Source organism: Triplophysa rosa, linkage group LG10 (genome assembly GCF_024868665.1).
Source record: "Triplophysa rosa linkage group LG10, Trosa_1v2, whole genome shotgun sequence".
Lineage (NCBI taxonomy): Eukaryota > Metazoa > Chordata > Actinopteri > Cypriniformes > Nemacheilidae > Triplophysa > Triplophysa rosa.
Window position 1 is genome coordinate 15,307,529 of NC_079899.1, and position 26,904 is coordinate 15,334,432.

General features: G+C 38.6%; 1 protein-coding gene across 3 annotated transcripts in view; it reads left to right on the top strand.

Moving 5' to 3' along the window:
- htr1d (5-hydroxytryptamine (serotonin) receptor 1D, G protein-coupled) overlaps positions 1-19,832 on the top strand; it is a 25,296-nt gene extending 5,464 nt beyond the window's left edge. For 2 of the 3 annotated variants that reach the window (XM_057344019.1, XM_057344017.1), the window contains exon 2: positions 17,649-19,832. In XM_057344019.1, the coding sequence (XP_057200002.1) occupies positions 18,199-19,338 (1,140 nt within the window). In that variant the 5' untranslated portion in view covers positions 17,649-18,198 and the 3' untranslated portion in view covers positions 19,339-19,832. Of the gene's footprint in view, positions 1-15,048; positions 15,146-17,275; positions 17,379-17,648 lie in introns of those variants that run through there. The other variant, XM_057344018.1, reaches the window with a different exon arrangement.
- Positions 19,833-26,904: the final 7,072 nt, after the last annotated feature.

Sequence of the window (26,904 nt, forward strand, 5' to 3'; positions counted from 1 at the left end):
CCGGTTACAATCCTCCTCTTTCAAACAAATTTACGAGCCTTGGTGCGGACACCTCTCACTGGAATGTTATAGACTGGGTGAAAACTCTGAAAAACAAGGTAATCTGCATGGCCTCTCTGCCTTTCCTCTCTCATATATTGAATACATTGTATAATTACTTCTTTACTTATTTAATAGATGCTTTATTTATTTATTTAATCACATGATTATTCATTTAAACCTGTTTGTTTATTCAAACAGTGTTTGTGTAGTTGTTGTCTTATTCATTATTATTTTTAAACGCTGTTTAAATAACCAATGATTGCGTATTAATAATGATCTCATCATCTCCTTTAAATTACATATTTTCATTCATGCTAAAGATATGTAGCAATACATCCTAAAACATGCCCTAAAACATGCCCCGGAAAAATGGGATGTGAGGGCACGGTCAAAAGTTCAACGCGACGTGGGCGGTACCACACTAAGGGGCGGATACGGTCAAAGGTCAAAGCAAGTGGGCGGTCCCTCGCAACGTGGGTGGTCCGGAAGTAATTCACCCCTCCCCCTCCTCTGCAAAGGTCAATGACCCCATCAATCATACCTGTCAATCATTTTGACACTATGTCCCCCATATATACTACTGACTGTGGTACTGGCTTGCGAGCAGATTCGGCTAATTTCCACCTATTAGACAGCCTAGTCAGCTCATCGTTTTTTGTATTACATCACTTATAGTTCTTAAACCTTTAAAATAGAGTTTAGGAAGATGTATGTAACCACAGTTGTTAGCTTTGGTTAACAATTGAAGCCTTTTCTCTTGTCAAAAGGCACAACGCGACCGCAGACTTTGATGAACACTGCTGGCAGCAGCGACGTCTGTATCCGTACCATTCTTATCAATGACAGCGTAATCTCGTATCTCCCTGCTCCCAAATCATAAACCTTGTATCTCCGATTAAACATGGTTTTGGGGAAATGTTGTGTTAATGTTGGTACACAACAGTATATGATAGCAATATAAGGTATAATACCAATTTTAATGATACAATGTTTAATAACTCAAAAAATATGCAGTTTTTTAATTTCCTGAAAAATAATGGTTTTGGAGATGCGAGGATTCCGCCCGACAGTGACGATATGATGTCCTACAGTTTTGTGTTCTGCACTCTACATTATATTTGACCTTAGAGCAAATAACAAAACTGTTTTATCTGACTAATCTGATTTAATCCAGTTCTTCTTTTTCTGAATCCATCAATATTATATTTCAACTCGCTTTGTCGGAGGTAATTCTGAGCCCTACATATTAAACTGAACAAAAGGATGAAAAAGAAACTATATCCATAATCCTAATAGGATAACCCTAATCTGGGATTTTGTAGAGAAGCAGTTGACAATATGAAAAACACAATATTCTATCACCTGCAACCACATCTGTGCACTGAAGTTATGTCGTCGTGGGCTGACATTTACCTAAAAACTATTATGCTATCTGTAATTTGTTATACTGTAAATTTAAATTTTTCATTTACGGTCTTTAGAGTGCACTCATATTTGTGCATGTCATGTGTTCTCTCTCAACCTTTCTTTGTAATCGTTTTTGCAAATGTGTGAGTTCATTGCTCTGTAATAGATGATTACATAAGATATCTAAGTACCTCCAGATCATTAGCTGTAACTGCCTCATTGTTCTATTTCCATCCAATCATTAGAGTTCATTTCTATTCACAAGAAACTATGGCATAACATTTTAAGTGTGCCTTGACAGGTCTGATAGATGTGTTTCTGCTGAACTTACCACATCTTGTTATATGATGCATATGAACGGTATTGTATACAACGTTTAGTTCTGATTCTCTCATCGACATCAACAAGTGGTGTCCCAAGAGTGCCGATTTTTTAGAATAACAGCATCAGGACACTAGACTGGTAGTAGCTCGCCTGTGTCCGCCATGTGGTTGATATTCAGCTCCTGTTGTGTGATAGTTCTTTAGTTGATCACCATATCAGTCTTTAAACAGCATGACACGGAGCTGTCCAATTAAAATTCACAGCAAAGCCTTTGAGTGCTGTGTTTAAGTGCATGGTGTGGAAATGATTCTGTCATCTATTCAGTGTCATGAGGCTCAACTGGTGATTTCAGCCCCAAAAGTCTGAGTGCTATTGAACAAATCAAATTCGGTGACAATGATCCGACCCCACCACAGAGAAAAGAATAATGCTTGCAGAGCTGTGAGGCTATGAGACTTTCATGTGAGGAGCTATAAGGTGGCTTCTGAGGATTTATCTCAGTTTTCCATTGTGCTTTCAATCCTGTCGTTCTTTTCAAAGAATTACAAACACAGACAATCTCAGCACATTCTTTGAGTCATACCACACACAGACACATATACAGTAAATAAACACAAACAGTAATGGCACACCCATGCAAGACATTGATTGAAGGCGCTGGTTTCTTTCCAGTCTTGACTATTTTCGATTGAAACAGCTGGAGTGGGTCATGTTGAAGGGCTTGTCCTTTTTGAATAACCAACATTTTTGTTTTACTCTATACAATGACATTAGTATAATTTACTTCTTGCGGTTGATCGTGCTATTCTCATTCTTTAAAGAACTGTATTGGATGAAATGAGTGAGTGCAGTTTGAGTCATCAATTTTTTGTTCCCTTTTCCAAAACGAGAAGAACTGTACATTTTCATTTACCTGCTAAAAGTGAAACATATACAGTAGATGATCTCAAAACTAATAGACATGAATGAAAAGCCATGGGTTATTTATGGGATTCCAAATCAGGGCCCAACATACTTTACTCTTCAATCCCATAATGAAATAAAACACCTTGGCTGTATCAAAAGCTCCTTCATGAGGCTTCTTCAGATCCTGCCTTCTGTGAACACATCTGATGCAACTTGCAGATGCTTTGTGTAAACCTGATGTCTTCGAGGACTTTTGAGCTGCTGAATATGTATGTGTGTGTGTGTTATAGAGTTGTTTGGTGGTTTAACTATAATCGCTTCTGCTCATCACCGCCTAGCAGTGTTGAAATAATAGTGGATTTCAGCCAATCCTGGTAGAATGACAGTGAGCCAAAGGATATTTATTACTGATGGTCAGATTCATGTTATGCACAAGGAGAGCTAGTTTAAGAACACATTGTAGCTCCATCACCCAGTGCCCTAATGTTGTTCATATTTGGGCTGACTCCATTTCATTTGGAAATTAATCTACAAGACTTGTGCCATGTTTCAAATAGACTATAAAATAGAGCCTTAAAATCTTTAATAGAACTTTAGCCAGTGAAAAGATGTGCTTAACCTTCAGAAAATGCTGATGGTCAGTCTGTTTGATGTGTCAGGTTGAACACATTTAGTATAGGATAGAGTAGATGTCAGGTTATAAAACATACAACTACAGAAATAATTAAGACACCGTTCCAAATTGTCATTTCAAATCAGAATTTCTAGATGTATTGTGGTCAGTCCAGTGTCTGTTGAATATTAACAAAATCAAACCTCAGGAGTGACGTAAAGTAATCCAACAGCAACGTGAAAGACTGACAGCATGACAAGACACATGAAAATTATAATACACTGCAAAAAATGACTTTCTTACTTAGTCTTTTTTTCTTGCTTTCCAGTAAAAATATCAACTAAACATTCTTGAATCAAGAAGCATTTTCTTGATGAGCAAACTGACCTAAGAAAATGAGTCTTGTTTTTAGTCAAAAAATAGGAAATTTCTGTGAATTTGTGCTTAAAAGAAGCAAAAAAAATCTGCCAATGGGGTAAGAAAAAGAATCTTGAATTGAGTGACTAAGAAAAAGGTCAACCTTAATTCAAGATTATTTGTATTACCCCATTGGCAGATTTTTTTCATTTTCTGCAAATAAATGTAAATGTCTGAAATTTTGGAGAAACATTGTTAGTAGTTTTTCCAGAATGAAACAAAAATGATAATACCTATAAATATTATATTCAGAAGAACTGAAAATAATTTTTAAATGGTCTCTTACTTTTTCCTGTGTCTGTATTGAATACAGTAGTATATAGGATATAGGAAATATCAAAACAACAACAACAAAAATAGTTAATATCTATGCTTTGCATGCTTTAAATCATGGGACAACAAGTTTGTTAAATCATTAAAAGTTCAGTTAAATTCATATTAGAAAAAACATGCAGATTTTAATATCTGATTCAGCAAGTTCATGTCAGAGCTCTTTCTGCTTTCAACACTGCTGATTGGACTTCGCTCCACTGAACTATAAAAATTTCTTTTTTTCCAGGTTCCAGCATGTCATAGCAATCTCTGTATTCTATGGACCTTGACATGATGGACAAACTGAAACTTAACACAATCATCAAGCATAAAACACAAAGTTTTCCATTATTGCTCAAGTCCATGCCTGGTTTACTCGTGTGTAGAGTTAATAAATTGCTGCAACAAAACAAAGGCATTATAGCCGAGTTAAGTGGCACGTAGCAGAGCGTCAAAAGCAATTTTCTCCTATTATAGTCGAATGAAGCTGTCTACACTGGACGTGTCCGTTGCGCCGCATTGCGATGCACCTTTTGACCAACGCTCTGCTCTGTTATTAGGGCTGCAGATCTACTGCAGATATGCCTTTAGGCCAGTTTATCTAAAATGACATATAAATCTCATGTGTTCATATTTTTGTTCCTGAATTCTGTTAGATTTTTTAAATGATATTAAAACCATTTGGTGATGCTTATGGTCTCTGTTCTACTAAATTGCAATGCTAATATCATAATAATATGTTTCTATTTTCGTTGTGCATTTATTGAGCTCACAGCTGATTGGTTTGCGTTGGTGAACAATCTACAAATGTTGCAACTCTGATGATTTTACTAAGCAAATGGTGACAGATTTTTGAACACAGTAAACTATTCATTTAAGCTCCTCTGCATTCTTTAAAGGTCCAGTGTATGAAATTTAGCGGCATCTAGTGGTGAGAGTGCGAATTGCAACCAAAGGCGCACTCCACCCCACCCTTTCGAGGCACCATGATGGCTGACACAGAACTAAGATTTTGACACATTTTCGATTCTTTGCCCAGATAACGAAACGCGCTCGGTAGAGCAGTCTGTCCATTTAGGGCTACTGTAGAAACAACATGGTGAATTCCATGCAAAGGGACCCACGGTGTATGTAGATAGAAATAGCTCATTCTAAGGTAATAAAAACATAACGCTTCCTTATGTAAGGTCTTTATACACCTCTGAAGACATAGATATGTATATTATATTGCATTTCTGTCAATAGATCCTCCAAAAAATTACACATTGCAAAATGTGTAAAAAAACAGCTACCATGCATTACTGCAATAAAAATGGAAAGCTGCAGACCACTCTTGACCTAATAGCTTTGAAAGGAGTGAAAAAATGAAGGCTTATCTGCTGGAGTTATAGTAGTTTAATTCAGGATTTTCTGCAACATAATTTAGTCAGTGGGATAGATGATTAGTGGAGGTTTAAGATGACGAGATTAAACACTGTAACAGGCCTTGAGCTGCTTAACCAAATCTAAGTCTTTGACATTGATAAATGTGGCTCTTCATGTTATTCTTTGTTTCTCCTGTTTGGGTTTAGTTGGAATTGTAGAGAAGCTGATTGAGAAGCCCACGAAAGTCGACAAGCATCTTCTATAAAGACACAGTAAGATGCCAGCTCTGAATGTGATTGAGGACAATCCTGTGAACAGATCAAAGCAGAGCATATCTATTTTATTCAATGCATTCATTTCGACTATAAAAGAAAATGTATTTTATGACATACACCTTTCTGTATAACACACCACTTGGAATGCGGACCAGTAAATGTACCACACTAAATCACTTCGCTTGTATAATCTGATTCGTTTTAGCTAACCGCAGAGATTTTTCTATAGATCAGTCTTAGGTTTAACATACTCTCAACCACTCAATGAACAAAATGAAAAAGTAAAATCAGCGCTGGTTGACATTGATTTTATTGTTTTCCAGCACATTGAAAGGAAGTGTGCTAGTGTTGTTTGTTTATTGATAATGTATTTACGAATGTCTGCATCTCACTTCAGGAATATTTAACGGGTGATCACACAGCCACTCGTATCTATCATTCAAATGCACCACAAGTTGCATAGAGTCTGTGCCACTTTGGACAGATGCCCAGGTTTCAAACTCCAGCCACACACTTCACCTGGTCTTCAATATTTAATTCAGAAAAGCAAACAGCCATCTTTCCTCAACAAAACTCCCTCACACCTATCAATCCAGGCCTTCTTTAATGGTTTGGGTTCATAGAGGTCTGATGAATCACATCTACAGGACATTCACGCTGAGAGTGAAAAGGTCAATAGGTCAAGGAAATATATTTGTAGAGCTGAGCTTTCATTTGATTGGAGAGACCACAGAACTGTGAACGTTGCAGTCCAAATGTTTTTTTTTTCATAAATGCGCTTTAGCTCCTTTAGAGAACTCTCTACATTTATTTCAGTTTTATTTACTTGTCATTAACAAATGCTTTTAATCTTACTTAAATGGAGAAGCATCGGGTTCATGGCCCTACTTGAAAGAGATGGAAAGCAGAGATTATATTATTTTATTATATCATGCATATTTTACGCTCTCATTGCCAGATCGTTGACTGCAGCGAAACTTTTTTCCACAACGGAGGCCGATGTGATACGCATCTCGATACATAGGCTAAAGATACATATGAAGCAGCTACCGATGTCATGCTAGCAGTAGCGGTAGTGGAGCCAATAGCAGCTACATCTAAATGATACATCTATGCTGCCTTCAAAATTTACTTTTTTATTTACAGGTATTTCAATGAACATAATTATTTTAATAGTTTTGTTTAACTTTAGTGTGAAATTTGTTGAGGAAGGGCTTGTAGGGTAGGCAACCCAAGGCCATGCCATCCGAGAGTAAGATTATGCATTCCTTGACTCGAGAACTTTATTTTGATAATAATACTTTAAACAAAACCAAGCTATAGAAATATAATATAATATAAGTACAAAGAATGAGAATTTTACCACAAAGTTTACACTGGACCAATGGATCTCAATATATGGCACTCTACAGATGAAGGTCATGGATTGAACTGGTCCTTTGGGCATTTTGCCTGCTAGTATCCACATCATTCTGAGGAGACGAACTATGAATCAATTTCACTGGCTCCGTACACAAGAGCTTAGAACATCAGCTGAAGTAGCTTGGGTTTGTCGATTACAATACCAGACCTAATGCTGATTGCTGGGCTCTGTTTTAGATTTGTCTCTCTCTTATTCATTATCGTATTCCTCTTGTAAATCTACTGTAAAACTACAGTCAACCCACAGGCAGCGTTGAGAAGCAGCTCTGAGCTTCTCTTTTTCTCCCATCAATAGTCTTTTAAACACATCAACACCCTGAATAATATATTTTGTTTACTCGTCACTGTTCTAAACTGAGCCATCTTCAGATCCAAGCACAAGTGCAAGGGATGGAGAGGTCAGAGATGGTGAAAGGCAGCAATGGAGGTCAAACGATTTATCAGAGACACGTGAAGCCTTGCGGCTTACTTCACACTAAGTTTTTTTTTTACTGGGTGATGTTTTTGGTGCAAATGTAACTTATATCAGATCTGACAGGAGAGGAGAAAGGTCACATGAGCTCTCTGTTGTGCTCTTGGATTGTAGTACGTTTTTTTGACCTACTTGTTTCGTCCAGCATTTGAATTTCAAATGTAGAATTATTTTCTAAGCATTTGTACCAAACCAACTCACAACAAAAACGTCTCAAAGAAAGGAAATATAAAAAGACACACGTCCTTGTAGAAGTGTGAGGATGTGACCCGATTATAATGTCTTTAGAAATGAAAAACTATAACGCAGAAAAATGCAGTGTACTGTAAGACATTCAGCACAAGCAAAGACACCTTCGGGCACCAATGCGCCATATTTGTGCCACTCGCTTGCTTTTGTATGAAAACAAATCTGTCCTTCATCATGAAGCTGAACTTGTTAAACGTCCTTGAACAGCTGCCCAGCAACACACGTTTAAGCCGAACAAATTGCGCTGGAACAGGCCCAAAATGAATGTAATGATTTGTTTGGCAAAGCAACCAGATTTCATGTATAGATAAAATCCAAATATCATCTAGTTGTCTTGAATCATCTCAAGTCATACGTAACATAACCACAAGAGCTCCATCCAGAACCTTGTAATGTTTTCAGAGACGCTAAATAAAATTTCACCCTTGATGCTGTCGTTGCACTATTTTTCACCCCATCTCACCTCAATAAAATGACTCTGACAGTCCTTTTGCCCTGAGGACACGGTCATGCAACTTCATCCTCAAAAAGGACAAAATATGCTTTTGAAGTATACAAACTGTCGGGATGTATTAGCTCAATATAGTACAACGCAAACCCCATTAGATCCCAACATCTGCTTGTACAGAGGGTTAAGAGATACAAAAGTCCAAGGCCTTCACATTTCAAAGCTTCAGCAGCTTTGAGCGCACCGTCCAAAGGTGCATCAAAACCTCCTACGACTCCCAGCAGTTCTTTATCAAATGCCCATAAAAGGGGCTTCTTCAAAGAAGTGTGAAATTGGAGTGCTTACCTGATGAATCATCCAGGGCAATGGAGGAGATACAATAGTTTTGTTAACTCTGGGCTGATGTTCCTCCTACACAAGAGAAATTTACACAAAAGAATATCTAAGAAGATAGGAAACTGAGTCATTGTGGTACACATTAGCGTCGCAGCCGCTGGAAGATGCAGATGATCAGAGGTGTTGTTCATTGTATTTGGTTTTGGCTGTTGTCCAGATTTCAGTCAGATCTGAAATGAATGAAAATGAGATTATTAACTTGGCTGCTGTTTTTTTAATCCACTTGTAAGTATAGAGTAGGCCGTAGAGTATCTCTGTTATGCCACGAGCATGTGCACAACCCACCAACTTTCTGTAGCATTTTGAGAAACTTTCTCAGCACGTCATATTTTTTCGAGAGCACTTTCGCTAAAGTCGATCGGCTTGCTGTCCGCAGCTGTAATTGAACAGGGCTTTCAACCTTAAACCTTCAGAACAAAAAGTTTTGAGAGTAATATGTCACATTGACTTAGTGGTCCCCCTGTCACCCTGTCAAAACAAAAAGGTTATTGGACGGCTTAACCTGTTATTGATGAGCTAGGTAGCAAAAAGACTCCAGCCAAACTGCATCAGATTTGAGGAAATGAAAAACGTGTGCGAGATATTGTTATCGGTCTGCAGTGTTTGAGACGGGTGGGGTTAAAAGTTATTTGTTACGTGATACAAGCATTAATAGGAGATATGGCATATTCATACTCCACTGACGCACGTCTCTGCACATACAAGACTGATGTCATTCAATAATATCCAAACACCAGATCGGACTGCTGTGTTACCATGACTGCAGCTTATTTCATTTAAAAACCGTTGTGATGGAACTGAAAAAAAATACCTAAACTAAATCGCTGACCATTTTCCACGCACAGAACAAACAACACCTTATCTGAAAGCGTGACTTGTTTTGTATTTTTTATTAGCATTACATTACTTGACCTGAAAACCCCATGAAATCAGTTTCTTATTCATGTATAATTGAAATAAGAAGTCTCGGTGGGAAGCAAAGAAAGGCTTGGCCCTTTTTGAATAGTCAGTGAGCTTTAGATACATTACAGTCATGAATTTTTTCCTAGCTAGCTTTCCTGTGGCTCAGTGATTAGAGCATGGCGCTATCCAGGGGATTGCACATAGTCAGTCAAACAAATGTATAGTACAATGCAATGTAAGTCACTTTGGATAAAAGCGTCTGCCAAATGCATAAATGTAATATTATTCGGGGATGGAACGTTCTAAATCCAGCATCTAATAATTATTTTATGCGGGGATAGAACGTTCTAAATCCAGCATCTTATTGGACAAAAATCTCTGAAGATTTGTCATTAGCCTTTTTGGTCCATTTTCTGAAAGAGCAACAGTTTAGGTGTGAAATACACATTTGTGCTAAAGGTTAAGGTTGTGAAAGGTTAGGAATTAAACCAAAGTCCGTTTACGGAAGTCGTGCCACTTGGCGGCCAAGTTTGCAACGCCGCTTGGCAGCTATTTACGTCATAGCAAGTCAACAGACCTATCTACTTAAATGGTGGAAGGCAGATATTTCTAAACTCGCTGGCAAGAATCACAATTAAAAAGCATACTTCTGATCAATGATTAAACCTGACTGTAGGCTACCATAACTTTGGTTTGCTAAGCTTAAATTGCGCTACAAATCACCTTTTTCGAAGTCACTTCAGCGCACAGGCTGGCAAGCGCCTCACAATAGCTCCGCCCCAGGAGAATCGTCTGTCTTTGTCGATTGACGATTGGATCTTTTTACTGGAAGGCAGGACTTTCTTCGCTCGAGCGGCCATATTGAGCGTTGCATTCCTCCCCATTCATTGTAATGGCAGTGCGCATTTTGTTAATATATTACTTTAATTAATCACATTAGCATAACAGCTAGGATATGTTAGCAAAATATGAGTGACTGACAGCTTCATTCACAATTTACTTTTGTTGTGTGGAGTAAAGAACAGCATATCAAATTGTTTTCTTTTGTGTTCACGTTTTGGCATTTGGGGTAAATAAACATTTAGGTACATAAATATGAATGTCCATATGCATGTGATTTTTGTCATTGCAGGTAGATTATATTTGTGAATCATATACTGTAAGGACTTGGTCTATAGGCATAGTCTGGAACATGTTAAAAATGAGTGACAGACGGTAATGATCTGGGCTAAACTGTTTATTGAAAACATCATGTTCTTGTTGCCCTTCTCATTCTCTTGATATTAAGTCAACCATGCAAAAACTTAGTCACAATGAACAAATCTGTAATAAGAAACTACATGTTAAGTGTTTGTCAGCGTGGAAGCGTTCGGGCAATACCGACAATAGATGTCAACACATTTTGTGCTGTCTGAACATTAGTTTAATTAACCCAACAGCCTCAAAATCGTTCTTCATCCTGATGTATTGACCAGGGTTTTTAATTTTGTTATTCTGACTTAGAAATAAAGACAACATCCTGCTAACATTTGGAGCATGAACCCTCAGGTTGCTCTCATTAGCAGGCTGCCCGCTGGACCTGCTGGTGTGGAGATAATCCACTGTTGTGTCTGCAGTTTCACATGAAGTATATGTTAATGATGACACTGTAGCCACAGCAACAGCACAACATTCTGTGCCTTATTTTGTGTATTTTAATCCTCTTCTTCCAATTGAACATTTTCCAGTGAAACATAAGTTTTTGCACAAGTTTGGGGCTAGTTTCAGTATCACATGTGACATGCAGTTCACTCCCTGATCACAGAATACTTCTTGTGTTCTTGCAGTTTTTTGCGCTCTCTCTGTTTCTGCTCGACAAGACAGTCTGCACTTTCTTTCTCACTACACCAGTCTTCCAAGTCAAGGTTTTGACTTTCAGCATTCAATTTGCGGCATACTGTTGCTTATTCTGGCCAAGATCTATTCAGATATGAGTGGGCTGTCTGATATACTAAACAAGCAGAAAACGTGATTTTACATGATGTGGGATTATTTGGATTTGCTACATGCTGACATTATTTACATATCGGCTTGTTTGTTTTCCTGTTTTGAGCACTGATGCATGCACAACACATCAACCATAATAACTTTATTCACCTGTTACTTATAAACCTAAGCTGTATAATGCATATGCTATTCAATCCTGGTGTACATGCTAAGCACCCTCAAATGAGCATAAGAGCACCCTCGGTTGGAACAGTAATGATAGTTTGTATTGCCAAAGCAGTATCCCAGCCAACAGATGCACAAAATCCCTATATCAACAGTACTAATCGTGCATGATTTTACAAATTAGTCTCCTAATTTGCTGTCGTTAATTAGAGGCATTCTGCTTTTACACTTTCAATGTACACATGATAGCGTTTGATTTATACCTTCAGCTCACGCATACAGAATATCTCATTTAATCCACTTCCTACTGCTTCTCAGGATAAAGCTTCCTATAACTGCTGCTGTAAGATCAGTTTCCCATAGTTAAATCCAAAATTTGTCATGGCTCTGCTTCATTTAGTCATGTTTTTCTTGGTCCTGTAGCTGAGCCATGACAAAGCCTTTGGTTATGTGTGGAGAGAAACATATTATTGTCCTTTTGACAATAATATACGTTCTCTCCAGTGTCTCGTCATTGGCCCCGCTCCTCTCGTTTCCTTGTTATCCTTCCCTGAGTGTTTTACTACCCACACCTGCCCCGTGTAATTATCCCTAGTTTGTATTCCCTTTAAATACCCTCTTGTTTCTTTGTCTTGTGTTGGTGGATTAAGTTGTGTATGGTGTTCTTGTCTGTACCCCAAGTCTAGTCAAGTTCAAGTCAAGTCGAGTCAGTGTGAGTCTGTTATTTAGCGTTTGTCTAGTGTTGTTCTTTTACATTGTCTTAGTTATAATTGTCTTGTCAGTTGTAGTATCTAGTGTTGTTTGGTTTGCCCCATCGTGGGTTTTTGTTTTGTGTTTTGTTTATTATTTATAATTAAAATCTTGTTGTGTTAACCCCTTCACCGCTGCCTGCATTTGGGTTCTTTCTGCCACAGCCGTGACAGAATACACGAGCCATCATTGAACCCAGCAGGCAAGATGGAGGCAGGCGATCCAGGCAGGCCCATCTCCTCTGCGGTCTGCGACAGGGCTACTCGATGTCTTGGAGTTCGCAGATCGATTCTTCAGACCGCAGGGGAGATGGTCCATGACGGACGGAGCAGATGGCCCTGTTCAACGGCGGTGAATGAGCCGCTGTCTCGGGAGGAGATGAGGATGCTGAGACCGCTGGGCTTCACGGACATGATTAGGTATGCCATGAATCGGCCGGAGCCCAGGGTCTCAGCCCAACCCAATCCATCTCCCCTACCCGGATCCCGGAGGTCGCGTCATGGAGATTGGGGTCATTGGCATGGCCGCACCGTCCGCCTCTCCCCCGCAGCTCCTCCTCCGCCCATCAGCATCCGTGGCCGGCGCAGACGAAGGGAGTCTGGGACTCCCCGTCCGACTCCTCCGGTACGGAGCTAACCGGGCTCCCCATCGCTTCTCAGCAACCGGCCACATGTCCTGTGGCCCGTCAAGGAAGAAGAAGCCGAGGAGGGGGAAGCCCAGCCGGTCAGCCGGCGTCCAGCCCGGTGTCCATTGTTCAGTCCGAGTCCAGCGCGTGCCAGCCGGATCGTCCGCGCTGCAGTCCGGTGATCCAGCCGGCGTCCAGTCCGGTGATCCAGCCGGCGTCCAGTCCGGTGATCCAGCCGGCGTCAGCCCTGTCCAGCCGGCCTTCCAGCCGGCGTCAAGCCCTGTCCACCGGCCTTCCAGCCGGCGTCAGCCCTGTCCAGCCGGCCTTCCAGCCGGCGTCAAGCCCTTTCCAGCCGGCCCCTGGGAAACTGCCAGGGCCAAAGACTGTCCCCCCAGGACTCCCCCTAAGTCCCCCAGGACTCCGCGCCCTCGAGGCAGCCGGGGACTGGGACTTTTCCCCAACCCTATGGACTGCCCCCTATGGGCCCTTGTTTGGTCCCTCCCCCTCCCATGTTTGTTATTTTTGATGTCCCACCCAAGTCCTGTTGTTGTCTTGTCATGTTTGCCCTTGATTTTGTTTTCTTTGTTTTGCCTTGTCCTGTCTGTCTCCCAGTCTGTCTTGTCTCGTCCGTCTACCCCTTGGTGAGCACCTGGAGGTGCTCATTAAAGGGGGGGCTTCTGTCATGGCTCTGCTTCATTTAGTCATGTTTTTCTTGGTCCTGTAGCTGAGCCATGACAAAGCCTTTGGTTATGTGTGGAGAGAAACATATTATTGTCCTTTTGACAATAATATACGTTCTCTCCAGTGTCTCGTCATTGGCCCCGCTCCTCTCGTTTCCTTGTTATCCTTCCCTGAGTGTTTTACTACCCACACCTGCCCCGTGTAATTATCCCTAGTTTGTATTCCCTTTAAATACCCTCTTGTTTCTTTGTCTTGTGTTGGTGGATTATGTTGTGTATGGTGTTCTTGTCTGTACCCCAAGTCTAGTCAAGTTCAAGTCAAGTCGAGTCAGTGTGAGTCTGTTATTTAGCGTTTGTCTAGTGTTGTTCTTTTACATTGTCTTAGTTATAATTGTCTTGTCAGTTGTAGTATCTAGTGTTGTTTGGTTTGCCCCATCGTGGGTTTTTGTTTTGTGTTTTGTTTATTATTTATAATTAAAATCTTGTTGTGTTAACCCCTTCACCGCTGCCTGCATTTGGGTTCTTTCTGCCACAGCCGTGACAAAATTGAACAATAAGTGAAATTGGAAAAGCTCACTGTAGATCAGCGGATGCAGTTCTTTGATACATCGCTTGCTGCATATGTGAAGAAAAACATGCATTTATAATTATACATTTTTACACAATAAAGACTGTGTTTTTCAATTACATTGAATACTAAACCAATTCAAGAAAGCCTTAAAGGGAGAACTGTTCCTTTTTCCTAAAATACGTATTTTGGCTGTCAAACCACTTTTTACTAACACCCATATGTTAATTGTAGGACAAGTTATATGGAAAATTTTGCTACACGGTGCTGGATTGTTCTCAACCCATGATGGCTGAGTAAAACGTGACCCTTTCTGTGAAAACATGGCCGTACTCAGTCAATATTAAAAATATCATGATTCAATTTTCACAGAATTTACTTAACATTATGTAAAACATTATGTTAAAAACAGTAAATCATACAAAAATGGCTTAAGTAGATTTTTTTTCAGGCAGGGTCACAAATATGGAAAGAGCAAGAATTTCAACCCAACCATGTGTTTAAAATAACCCAGCATTTTTATTCTTCAGTAATCGTGTTGTTATGTTCATGATTTAACATTGTCTGTTATTCTAGGACCCTTCACTACAGTTTATAGACTGGTGGGCTTGAGGTCTTGTTGGCGACACAAAGAGCCTGCACTTTAACTACTGGAGCACGCTGACTAATTTCAGGAGCATCCTCATTGATTTAGCTGTGGAACAGGGCCTGGGGCTAGTTAATCTGATTAAAGGTTATTCAGAGTTAGCTCACCCACCTGCAAACAAGACATGTGATCCCTGGCCTGATTCTATGTGAAACTCATCAATGAGTCTAACAGGTACACCAGCCCCTTACGGAACAAAAATATATGGGAATATACTGCAAAATATAATGCGATATATTACATAATACATTTCTGTATATTGGAAATTGGTGCTAATATTTTGCAATATACAACAATATATGCATTGACATTTCTATATATTGAACATACAAATATATTTAGAAACGAAGACAAAAATAAATCTAATATTCATCACATTTAATCTGTTATTGAGTATATACAGTATATTGCACATAGATGTTCCCACATAAATGTGAATGTATGTATACACATATATGGACACATTCACGGAATGAGTTAAAGCAGATTTCTAGTTCCCAGCATGCTTTACTTCTGGCTGTTAAAGGGGAGTAAAACGATTTGAATTTAGGTGTTATTTCATGTATTTATGCTGAATATTAATATAGGGAGGGATCTGTTAGTGTTTAATGTTGTATTCTTTGAAATTTAGAAGGGTTTCTAGGATGTGTAAATTCGTGGGGTTACCGTGGTGCTGAAGAGTAGAGCCTGTGGTTAGGATAAAGATTGGCCAAACATCATTAAGATTATATAACTTTATTTAAAAAGTAACGGTTGTGCACTTCTCAGTGCAGTAATTGTCTGTTCACTAAGTGCTTTAATATGAGCAGGTGTGCTTATGCTATTGTAAACTAGCTGCGTTTTAAATAATGAAACATGTATATTGTAAATGGTTGTTAAACATAAGAAATATATATTTCTGTATATGTGTATGTATATATATAACATGAGTAAATACATTATGTTCAATATATTTTTACATATACAGTACCATATCTTATCACACATGTATCAATATATTATAAAGTGTATTACTGAATCTAGGAATGCCGGAATCCTCTGGACTTCATTCTCTGGTTTGGCTACATTATATTGCATAATGCATAAGATACTAATAGGCTATATGCTTACCAATAAATTAATCAATTAAACTGTCCACCAAAGCGTTTTTAGCCAGCTAAAATAATAATACCTGGTGCTCTTCTGAAAACGACCAGTTGGTGGCGCCTGAGAACGCTTTGGAGGCACTGCGCGTTATTCCGGAGATGCGTTGGTTGCTGTGATTTAGAATATCCGCAACAGTTAGCCTATTTGAAACTAGTATCTTATTCTAAAGAATATGACTTAATATGAAAATACAGTAAACATTAATATTAACTTCTTCATTGTTGTGTATGATGGTTGGTCAATGTAGTGTTTGTCCCGCCTCTTCTCCACTGTGATTGGACGGCTCTGTAAAAAAGGACAGTGACGAGCTCTGCGTTTTACTCAAAGTTAAAAAAGTAAATAAATCATAAAAGACAGGGCAAAAGAACACGTGAAATATCATTATGATACATAGTGCATCAAAATGCAGTGTCATCAGTTTGTCTAAAAGAATACAGAACGTTACTTACACGTGGTATTGAGCAGGTGTACATTTCTTTTGTACCAACTAACATTTTGAAAATACGAACATTTTCACGAATCCGAAAATTTGCGTCAAAATGCAAAATTTACACAAAAAATCGTTCTGCTCATGTTTCATGAATGAGGCCCATTGTCACATATTTTTCAATATATGAAAAGCGGCAATTCCAATATATTATAATATATTTACACAATATATTATGCTGTTTATTTTCTAATATACCATTATGTCATTTAATATATTTTTAATTCATATTTTAGGAAATATATTTTCTTTCCATAAGGGGCATCACACAGAAAAAATCATAAATTAAAATCTGTCGTATTGGCATCTGATCCAAGTTGCATGTATTATTGTCTGAAAATGAGATGGTTTATATATGCAAGTCAATGGTGGAAATTTCCAATCTGAATGCTTGGTAAACAGCATCCACCACAATTTTTTTTCATCTTGTTTGACATGTAGGGAAGTGAGACAGGTTTTATATGACTTGCAATAGGTTTTTCCATAAATATTCAGATATCCGCATACACACTCGACCTCCTTAGCGCAGAAGAAGACGAAATGTCAAAATGCTCTGCGGCGCATATTGGGGGCTGGTGATGTTGAAGTGAAGATGTTGGCAGGTGATTTGACTGATGTGTGACCTGATGGCTGTAGAGTGAGCCGTGCGGTTTGCTTTCTTTTCCCGTCAGGCTAGAAGCAGAGCGCTTGCGGGTGTCTTAGCGTGATGTTAGTCAGACACAAGAACTGGTAACTTTATGGTGACAGGATTCCCCGTGAGGCGCAATACTCAAGGTACTCATCAATCAAGACTTGAGCCTGAAAACAAGAGCCAGGGGAAAATAAGTGTTAAATAAGGCAAAAACTTTTTGTGCAAAGATGTTAGAAAAATAACATTTTTAAGCCAAGTAAGGAGAGCAAAGTTTTTAATTAGTGCAATTTCTTACTAAGATAAAGGCAGAATGTTAAATATTTTTGAAGCCCTTGAGTGTAAAGAGACCTAAAAATAAAATAAAAAAAAATAATGACCTCACCCTCTCTTTTCTCTCTCTCTCTCTCTCTTAGGATCACTTGGATTGAGTCCATCAAGCTGATCTACAGTACCACACACACAGTTTGTAGTACCACACTTGGCACTTTTCATCTGGACTATCCTGTGGGCAATATTTGAAACTTTTATCGTTACCCTTTTTGTCTTCGGGGAAACTGTCAAAGCACCTTTCTTATGAACCAATTGCAACTATCAGCGGAATTAAGAAATATTCTGGTCAATTAGTCTGAAACACAGGGGAATAAATTAAAAAGTCTTCTAACTATTCAGATGAGCTGCAATTGAGGGTTCTCGTGTCCTTGTGGTAAAATAAGGAGCATTAAATGAAATAATGAGGGCGTAAGAGCATTAAAGCACTTTTTCAAACTAAGGGATTACACATACGTCGCAAAAACTCAAGGATAATATTAAACACAAAGAGTAATACAGTGTCAATACAATAAAAAATACATTTTAAACAATTACAGTACCTGTAAACATGAATCATAATTCACAAATATCAGTCTTGGTTTTCATTATGAAATCTGAAAGCTGATATGAAGCGCAGCAGATGAACTATGCATTATGGATCAGGTCAACAGCACAGATGAGCCCCTCAGCAATGTTACGGTCAGTCCCACGACCTTTGAACAATGGGATGACACCACACTCCTTGGCCTTCAAAGCTCCATCTCTGCAATGCTAGCGATCGTGACTTTAGCCACCGCTCTGTCCAACGCCTTCGTGATCGCCACCATTTTTCTCACGCGCAAGCTTCACACCCCGGCCAACTTTCTCATTGGCTCTCTCGCTGTGACAGACTTGCTGGTGTCCATTTTGGTCATGCCCATCAGCATCGTGTATACGGTCAGTAAGACTTGGACGTTGGGCCAGATAGTGTGTGATATTTGGCTATCATCTGACATAACATTTTGCACGGCCTCCATCCTGCACCTGTGTGTGATCGCGTTGGACCGATACTGGGCCATAACCGACGCCTTGGAGTATTCGAAGCGTCGTACCGTACGACGAGCGGCACTGATGGTCGCGGTAGTGTGGGTGATCTCTGTTTCTATCTCCATGCCGCCTCTATTCTGGAGGCAAGCCAAGGCCCAGGAACTTACGGAATGCATGGTCAACACCGACCAGATCTCCTACACGCTGTACTCCACGTTTGGCGCCTTTTACGTACCCACGGTTCTTTTGGTCATCCTTTACGGGCGCATATACGTGGCAGCTCGTTCCAGGATCTTCAAAACGCCAGCGACGAGCGGGAAACGTTTCACGGCTGCTCAGCTCATCCAAAACTCGACGGGCTCCTCGCTTTGTTCCCTGAACTCCACTTCTAATCAGGAGGGACAGGTTCATCCAGGAGGTGGTGGCGGTGGGGGCGGAGGAGGTTCCCCTCACTTCACGAACAGTGTGAAAGTTAAGTTGGCCGATAGCGTCCTGGAAAGAAAGCGTTTGTGCGCTGCTCGGGAAAAGAAGGCAACCAAAACCCTTGGGATTATCTTGGGTGCATTTATTGTGTGCTGGCTTCCGTTCTTCGTGTTTACGCTGGTGATGGGGATCTGTAAAGACTGCTGGTTCCACCCTGTGCTCTTTGATGTCTTCACCTGGCTGGGGTACCTGAACTCGCTCATCAACCCTGTCATTTACACAGCCTTCAACGACGACTTCAAACAAGCCTTCCACAAACTCACAAAGTTTAAAAGATGTTACTGAGAGCGAGAGAATATGGAGAATATGGAAATCCACTTCCCGTGTTTTGACATCTACATGACTTAATTAACCGAATTCTCCTGAAAATATACGAAACCTGTGAACCTTTGCCATTCATCTGCTGTGGAGGACGTTACCCGTATCCATAGTGTCTGGTCGATGTACATCACTGTTTGATGGAATCTAATGAGACAGCTTGTAAAATATCGTGCCATATTGTGGATGCTTCCTCGTAGTTTATGAATGCATGCTATGAGTCTGAATTCTTTGCTAAAGAGCGACATTCTACTCTCTCTGTGATCAATAGCTGTCTATAAACTGCCTTATGTAACAAAGGATGAGAATGAAAGACAGACTTTATTTTAAAAAATAAAAGGTTGCAGTTTCCATAGGAACAAGAAACAGTGCATGGGCCTCAGAGGACCATGCTGAACTAAACGTTTATGGACATTAGCTTAGACTCCCTAAATAAAACTGTTAATTACAGAACATTAAAAAACAAGCTTTAAGTTTTGTGGATTTTTGTGGATTTATGTGCAACATGTTTGCTTTGAGTTCTTTCCATTACTTTAATGTCAGAGTTTAATGGGCTTTGTGATTATAAAGGTATGGCTCTCTAGATAGCGTGGTTTAATCTCATATACCTGAGGGTCAAAAAGACTGAAACTGCATAAAAGCAGCACCTTTAGATTTAAATCTAATATGCACACAGAGGATTTACAAAAACTAAAACATAGAAAAGTTATTATGGGAAAAAATAATAAATACTGACCTTGTTAACTCCTTTGTACGAAAGGTCAGATTTTCTTGCTTCAGTTGAAGCACGCAAGACGCTCTATCAAACATTTTCTGATCACAGTAGATAACATGGATCATCAGGTTTTGCTCGTAGAGTCTATGACAGCTCGAGGGCATGCTGTCATTGAGGCAAAAGACTAGACAGCAAGACATTCTGATGTTCATGTGCATTTCACTTAAAGTTATGCAAAATAGACACATTATTTGAATTGTTTGAACCAATTGTATGTGTCGTGATGGATGTTTTCAGGACAAAATGATGCAATATAAGGCAAATATACAGCTCTGGAAAAAATAAGAGACCACTCCAGTGTTGTCTTTTATCAGCATTTCTGCATTTGTTGGTGGTTATTCCAGTCCAGTGTCTGTCGAATTTTAAAGTGGTAGTTCACCCCAAAATGAAAATTCTGTCATCATTTATTCATTTACTCACCTTCTTGTCATTTCATACCTGTATGGCTTTCTTTCTTCTGCATATTCTTGCAAATGATGACACAATTTTCATTTTGGGGTGAACTATCCCTTTAACAAAAACAAACCTCAGGAATGTGAAAGACAGAGTATGCCAAGATGCATGGAAGCTGTGAATGAAAAATCAGGCTTATTCCATCAAATATTAGTTTTTATTAACAAATACATGTCAAAACATTAGTATTGCATTGTTTAAAAGTGTATAGACACTTTGCCGTATTTCAAATTTTAGAACTTCACACTTTTGTTTAATTTTTAAACAAAATTCTTTTTAATTTTCTGCAAATGAAAAAACAATATTTAATTTGGAATTTGTGAGAAATGTCACTATTTCACAGAAGGAAACAAAAATGATAATTTTACTCAAACAGATATAAACAGTAATTTCAGAAGAACTGAAATGAATATTGGGACTGGTCTGTTAATTTTGTTCCGGAGACGTGCTCAAAATTTACATCCTGTTCACCTTGCAAATGATAAATGATGGTGCAGTTTTTGCAAAAAAAATCTGGAAGTCAGAAAATAATTTTTCCCTATTAATGTTAGACATTTTTGTAATGTGAATGTCATTATTTTGTCCTTTTCAGCCGTCCCAATAATGCCTCGCATGGCTTAAACTATCTGTGGAAAGTGAGCCACCCCTGACTGCAGTGCAACATATGAATAATTGCAACCTAGAAATTGGCAAACTTTGCCCTCCATCAGTCTTTCCTATGATGAAGGTCAGCTCTGGTGGTTCAAAAGGTTTTTTGATAAGGAAACACGCCAATAAGAGGCTATATGCCTGAGTCAGACTGGAATAATGAGGCATATCCCCTGAACGCGCTGCCCGCGGGCCCTCAAACAGCATTTGAGCGAGCAGAACAGAACCGTTCACATGAGATGGATGGTTTGTATATTCACAGTGTGTATATCAACAGAAAGGGCTCTCTCTCTTTCATGCACACACCAAGGATAAGGTCACACCTCATAAAACAGATGTTTAGAGACTCATTATGATTCACAACCGCCACTAAATCTAAACACGAATACATTCGTACAGCAGGACTCCGGCGTCTGTTCGGTACATGAAGGGTGTTATGATACGCGTCTGCCTCACCAGCGTGTGGTCTTCAGTAGAGAGGGATTATAAAGTCTTTAAGGCCACATGCAAGTTTTTCGAGTGAATCTGCAAAATGATCGCTGCAACATTTTGTTATCTTGTAACTGCAAATACGAAATGTAGTTTAAAATTACACAAGATCCTGTGATCCTTTAAACGAACCACTTTTATCTTTTATAGTCTAGAGAACTTTATTCTACCACTAAAAACCTTTGTGCAGTAAGAATGAGTGTTACAGATTCTTCATGGAGACAAATGACGTTGTCAGACAAAGAGACATTTATTCTTTGTGGGAGTTTTATCATCCAGCAATTTCAATAACCTGCAGTCCACTGAGCCGTCATGTTTTGTTTATGCTTGTTAGGCAGCTAATTGTAAATCGTGTGCTCTCTGTGAAAGGTAATGCATGGTTCACCTCAAGGAGCTGTTGTGGAAAACAAAATGATTTCAAAATATGAAAATGAGTCAGGATACAGATCTTTCATTGTGATTTGTTTGGAGAAGAGCGATACGTAGATCCATCATCAATAGTTAGTTTAGCCTGTCCTGTATACACGGCATTAGGGATGCACAATATTATCGGCAGATAATGGCTTATAAATTAATTATCGGCATCGGCCCAATAAAGAAATAATGCCAATAAAGAAAATAACGCTGTGAAAAGGCACAGTCACTGAAGTGACCGGGCTATGCCCCCTTGTTTTTTTCCACGGGCTCAGTGCTGGCGCTTATTTTTTACCCATGCAGCTTATAATTGCGACCAAAGCACCTCGGTTGAAAAAACGCTGTCCAGCGCCTGGCACTTTTAGCTGTGTAAAAACGCCCGGTGGATAGACAGCATATATCGGTATCGGCTTAATTGAGGTGGAAATTATCGGCATATCGGATATCGGCAAAAATCCAATATTGTGCATCACTAAACGGCATATATATCTACTACAACAAACTAATTTAGGAACCGATTTCTCTGTGTATAGCTAAAATTGTATTGCTCAGGTTAAAGGTAGGCCTAAATCTTTTGTAGCTCATAAGACATGAAAAGAGTTTTTTTCTAATAAATAAGAAATACAAAATACACCGAAACAAAACAAATGCTGATATACACTAAGGGTTAAGAGATATGAAATAAATGTAAATAGCTTCGCTCAAATAACTTGTACTTGGACAAATTTAATGAGGAATGTTTAGATTTAAGTCTCACTTTAGTCTGCATCCAATTCTCAGTGTGTCACATTGAAAAAATATGTAAAGCAGATAGAATTAAGCAAAAGTCTCATTTAGCTCTCTTTGTTTACTGTATTGCTGTCTTGGAGAAACATTAAGAATGTTTAAGAATCTCATTTGGGTATTTTCTTTCTATGGAAACTATTTTGTTGCACTTGACTATGTTCAAAACGTGTCTTTGCTTCCCATCTGTTACCCCAAGATTTCTAGACTGAATTGGTTCATTGCTTTAGAAATATTTGTCCCTTCTTCCTTGTTCCCAAGTTTGCAGTTTAGCTTAATGCATTATTCATATTTGGCTGACAGAACACATTTGCAAATGAAAGAAGTTTTGTCTCATAAATTAAGACACATGTATTTTGGAACGGCTAATGGAGCCTCTTAAAATGAAACAAATTGGTTAGCAGTAGGGTACCAAAGGCCCCCCAGAGTAAAAGACCCTTTGCTTACATAACACTAAACCAATAGTTTATTAGTAACTGTTGATTACAGTAAGTGAGAGGATAATATCTGGGGTAAAAAAAAGTGGCTGGAGCTACAGTCCCATTGTGGCCAAAAGCACTACCGAAAACACTATTAAGTTAGCAGGGATAAAGTGGGAGGTGATTTTTTGACAGAGAATGTGCAAAATGGGCACATGGTGAATGTTACAATGAAGATTATTTTATGAAATATCAGCATAGCTTCACGATGTAAAGATGTTCATTTACTAAAAGCACATAAATACAGGGGTTCTAATAAACTTGTTTGTGATTTCAAAAGTGAAAACGTTTAGTCCAACGCAATCTCACGCCAATTCGTAACCATTTTACGAGGTGGCTAATTTGTAATTTTGTTTTAGTACAATTTGCTTTCGCGCCAGTGACGCTAGTTTAAGGGGTGGGGATTGGCTTCAACATTTTTCTAATAATCATACGTTTTTTTTATATGATTCACTTTGTACAAATGAATTTGAATACGAAATGTTTTGGCTTGCTGACAAGTTTTTCTATATCACTACCCCCAGTGTTGGGTAAGTTACTCTGAAAAAGTAATGAATTGCTAGTTACTAATTACATATTCAATAGTGTAATTAGATTACTGTACAAATTATTCTCTCCAAAAAGTATTTAGTTACTTATTACTAATTACTTTCTATATCCTATCAACCTTGATTAGTTAAGTGATTCAAGGATAGGCATGAAAGGGCTCTTTTAATTCATTCAAATAAATAATATTAAACTACATAAAGTACTCTTATTAACTGACCAAAGTATTACAAATGTGAGAATTATACATTAAAGCACGCATTTTAAAGTTAGACTTTGGATTTTGATGTCAATTCCACTATTACACACATACCGTATATTACACAAAGTATTTAGTTTAATTACATCAAAAGTAACTGTAATTAAATTACAGAAAAAATAAGAGTAATCCCTTACTTTACTTTTTCAAGGGAAAGTAATTAAATTACAGTAACTAATTACTTAGTAACTAGTTACACCCAACACTGACTACCCCTATATCAGGGGTCACCAACTAGCAGACTCCGGTCCGAATGCGGACCGCGAGATGCGTCCGTCCGGACCTCAAAGCCTTTTGATGAATAAATAAATGAACGCCTAACATTATTTTCTAATGCAATCAAATTTATACCAGGCACATCAAGGTCAGCTCAGTAGCAGTTTGGGTCCTACGGCGCCACGGACAGTTAACATATGCGCACTGTTGCTACGTTCAGACATCGATGAGTGAAGAGAGCCGAGACAGAGTCGCTGCACAGCGCGCAGACAGATGTAGCTCTCAGTGACTGAAAAACAATGTCCTTTTCAAAAGTTAGAAAAGTTGACGCTGAAAACCATGTTTTCCGAGATGAATAGGTCGTGAGATTTGCATTTATTGGTCCTGCATCGACATGCACGAGGCCGGTTTGTCTCATTTGCTCGGAGTCTGTTGCGGTTGTCAAAAGTGGAAACGTTAAACAGCATGATGAAACTAGACATGGACACTTTGAAGAAACTTGCCCGCAGCAGTCCGAGGTAAGGACACGGAAATATATTATATATCTACACGGGTCCTCCCTCACTCACTTACCGCCCAACAACGAGCATATGAATGTTCCCTAAGAAAACAGTGGATCTTAGGAAAACATAAAAAGCCCTTTACTGATGGGAAAATAGTAAAAGAGTGCATGGAGGCTTCTGTGAAACACTTTTAGAAGGAAAATAAAGACATGAACTAAAAGAAAATATTAAACAAACCCCCTTTCAGCTGCAACAGCCACAAGAAGAGCTGAAATGTTATCAGAGGATGATCAGTCACAACTTGATGATGCTATTTGTTAATCTCAGTTCAGCAGAAAACAACACTTTAGTATTCTTTTAAAGTTGTTAATGTTGAAATGAATGTATGTTCAGTGCAGGTTTAGAGATTAGGGCATTTTGCACATTTTCCTTCATTATATTGTTGCAGACATTGTAATGCCGTCTTATAGATATGAAAAGACATGTTTATTTCTTTGGTCTGCCAAAAACCATCAATTCATGTTTTTTTTGTATTTAATTATCCGGACTTCGGCTGGTAAGGAGGGTTCATTTCCTTGACCTCAAGCGATTTTAGTTGAAAACTCCTGCCCTATATCTTTACTATTCTATCTATTTCTTTGAGCTCAAATGTGGTGTTACTGGTTCTTCTATATTTGCCTTTATACTTTAATCAAAACATCTATACCAATCGTGCTTTGTACCATTTAACTTAACACAAATTATGTTGGTCTATTTTCAATATAACAATGCATTAGACAAATCAATTTTTAATCATATATCTTGAGAACGTACAAATAGCATGATAAAAATATTACTGTTCATGAGTGGGGCTTTTAGCAATGATGTACCTTATTGGATAGCTTAAAAGTATTCACTTGCATCAACATAAAATATAATCATTCTAATCTATGTCATCAGCTCATAAAAGGCGTCTGTTTTTGTACTCTTTCAATGGTCTTTTCATCTCTGTTTTCTCTTCCAGAAAGGTGTAGTGAGAGAACACTCAATGAGTAAAAGGTAATCACAGGTGACACAGAGAAGCAATTAGCTAGATATCAGCCTCAGGAAACGTTTACATCGACAGCATCATTGAATAAATTTAAAACAAATGGAAATGTAAATTACAAAAAGGCATTCGGTTGGGGGTTCGAGAAGAGAAATAGCCTGCCACCTCACTTTAGAAGGTTTCAGATAACGTTAAGTTTGCTTTTAAACAGGATGGAGAGGGTCAGCATGCATTTAACCTCAATGGGTGGTGTCTGTCTGTCCGCACTCAGAGGAAACAGAGATATATGAGAAAGAAAGAGACAACAGGCAAACCAAACATATGTACCCATAAAGAACATATGCAGAGTTTAAATGAGGACACACTTAACATTAACCAAAACTTGCATGCACACGGTGCGACCATCGGCGACCAAACACGCACACATAGACAGGACGGCCGAGAAAGCAAACTGAGTTTCCCCTCTGCGTGCACTTCGAGGAGACGTCTGACTTCTGAGAGAAATGACTGCAGCCTCCAGAGCTTCTGGAGAAATCTGAAGCCCTGAAGTTAAAGAATGAATGAGGTGAATGTGAATCAAAAGAAAAGACATTAAAAGTCTTTGGGCGCTTTATAAAAATACGTTACAATTTGGTGTCCCGTAACTTTTTAGAGGAATAAGGAACGTAGGAATAGAGACACAAATCCTGTTTTGGTGTTATAAAAACTAACCAAACAAAATTTACCAATTATTTAATTTCTGGTGGATTATTTTTTACACTTTTACAAATATTTTATTGACTTACGCACATTTATATAAATTATATAAAATACAAGTTTATATAGAATAAAATTATTTAAAAATTTCTATCAATCTTTGGGAATTTAACAAATGTGAAAATTTTATGTTTATTTAACGTTTACTTAATGTTTATTTAAAGTTAATTAGATTTTGTAAAAAT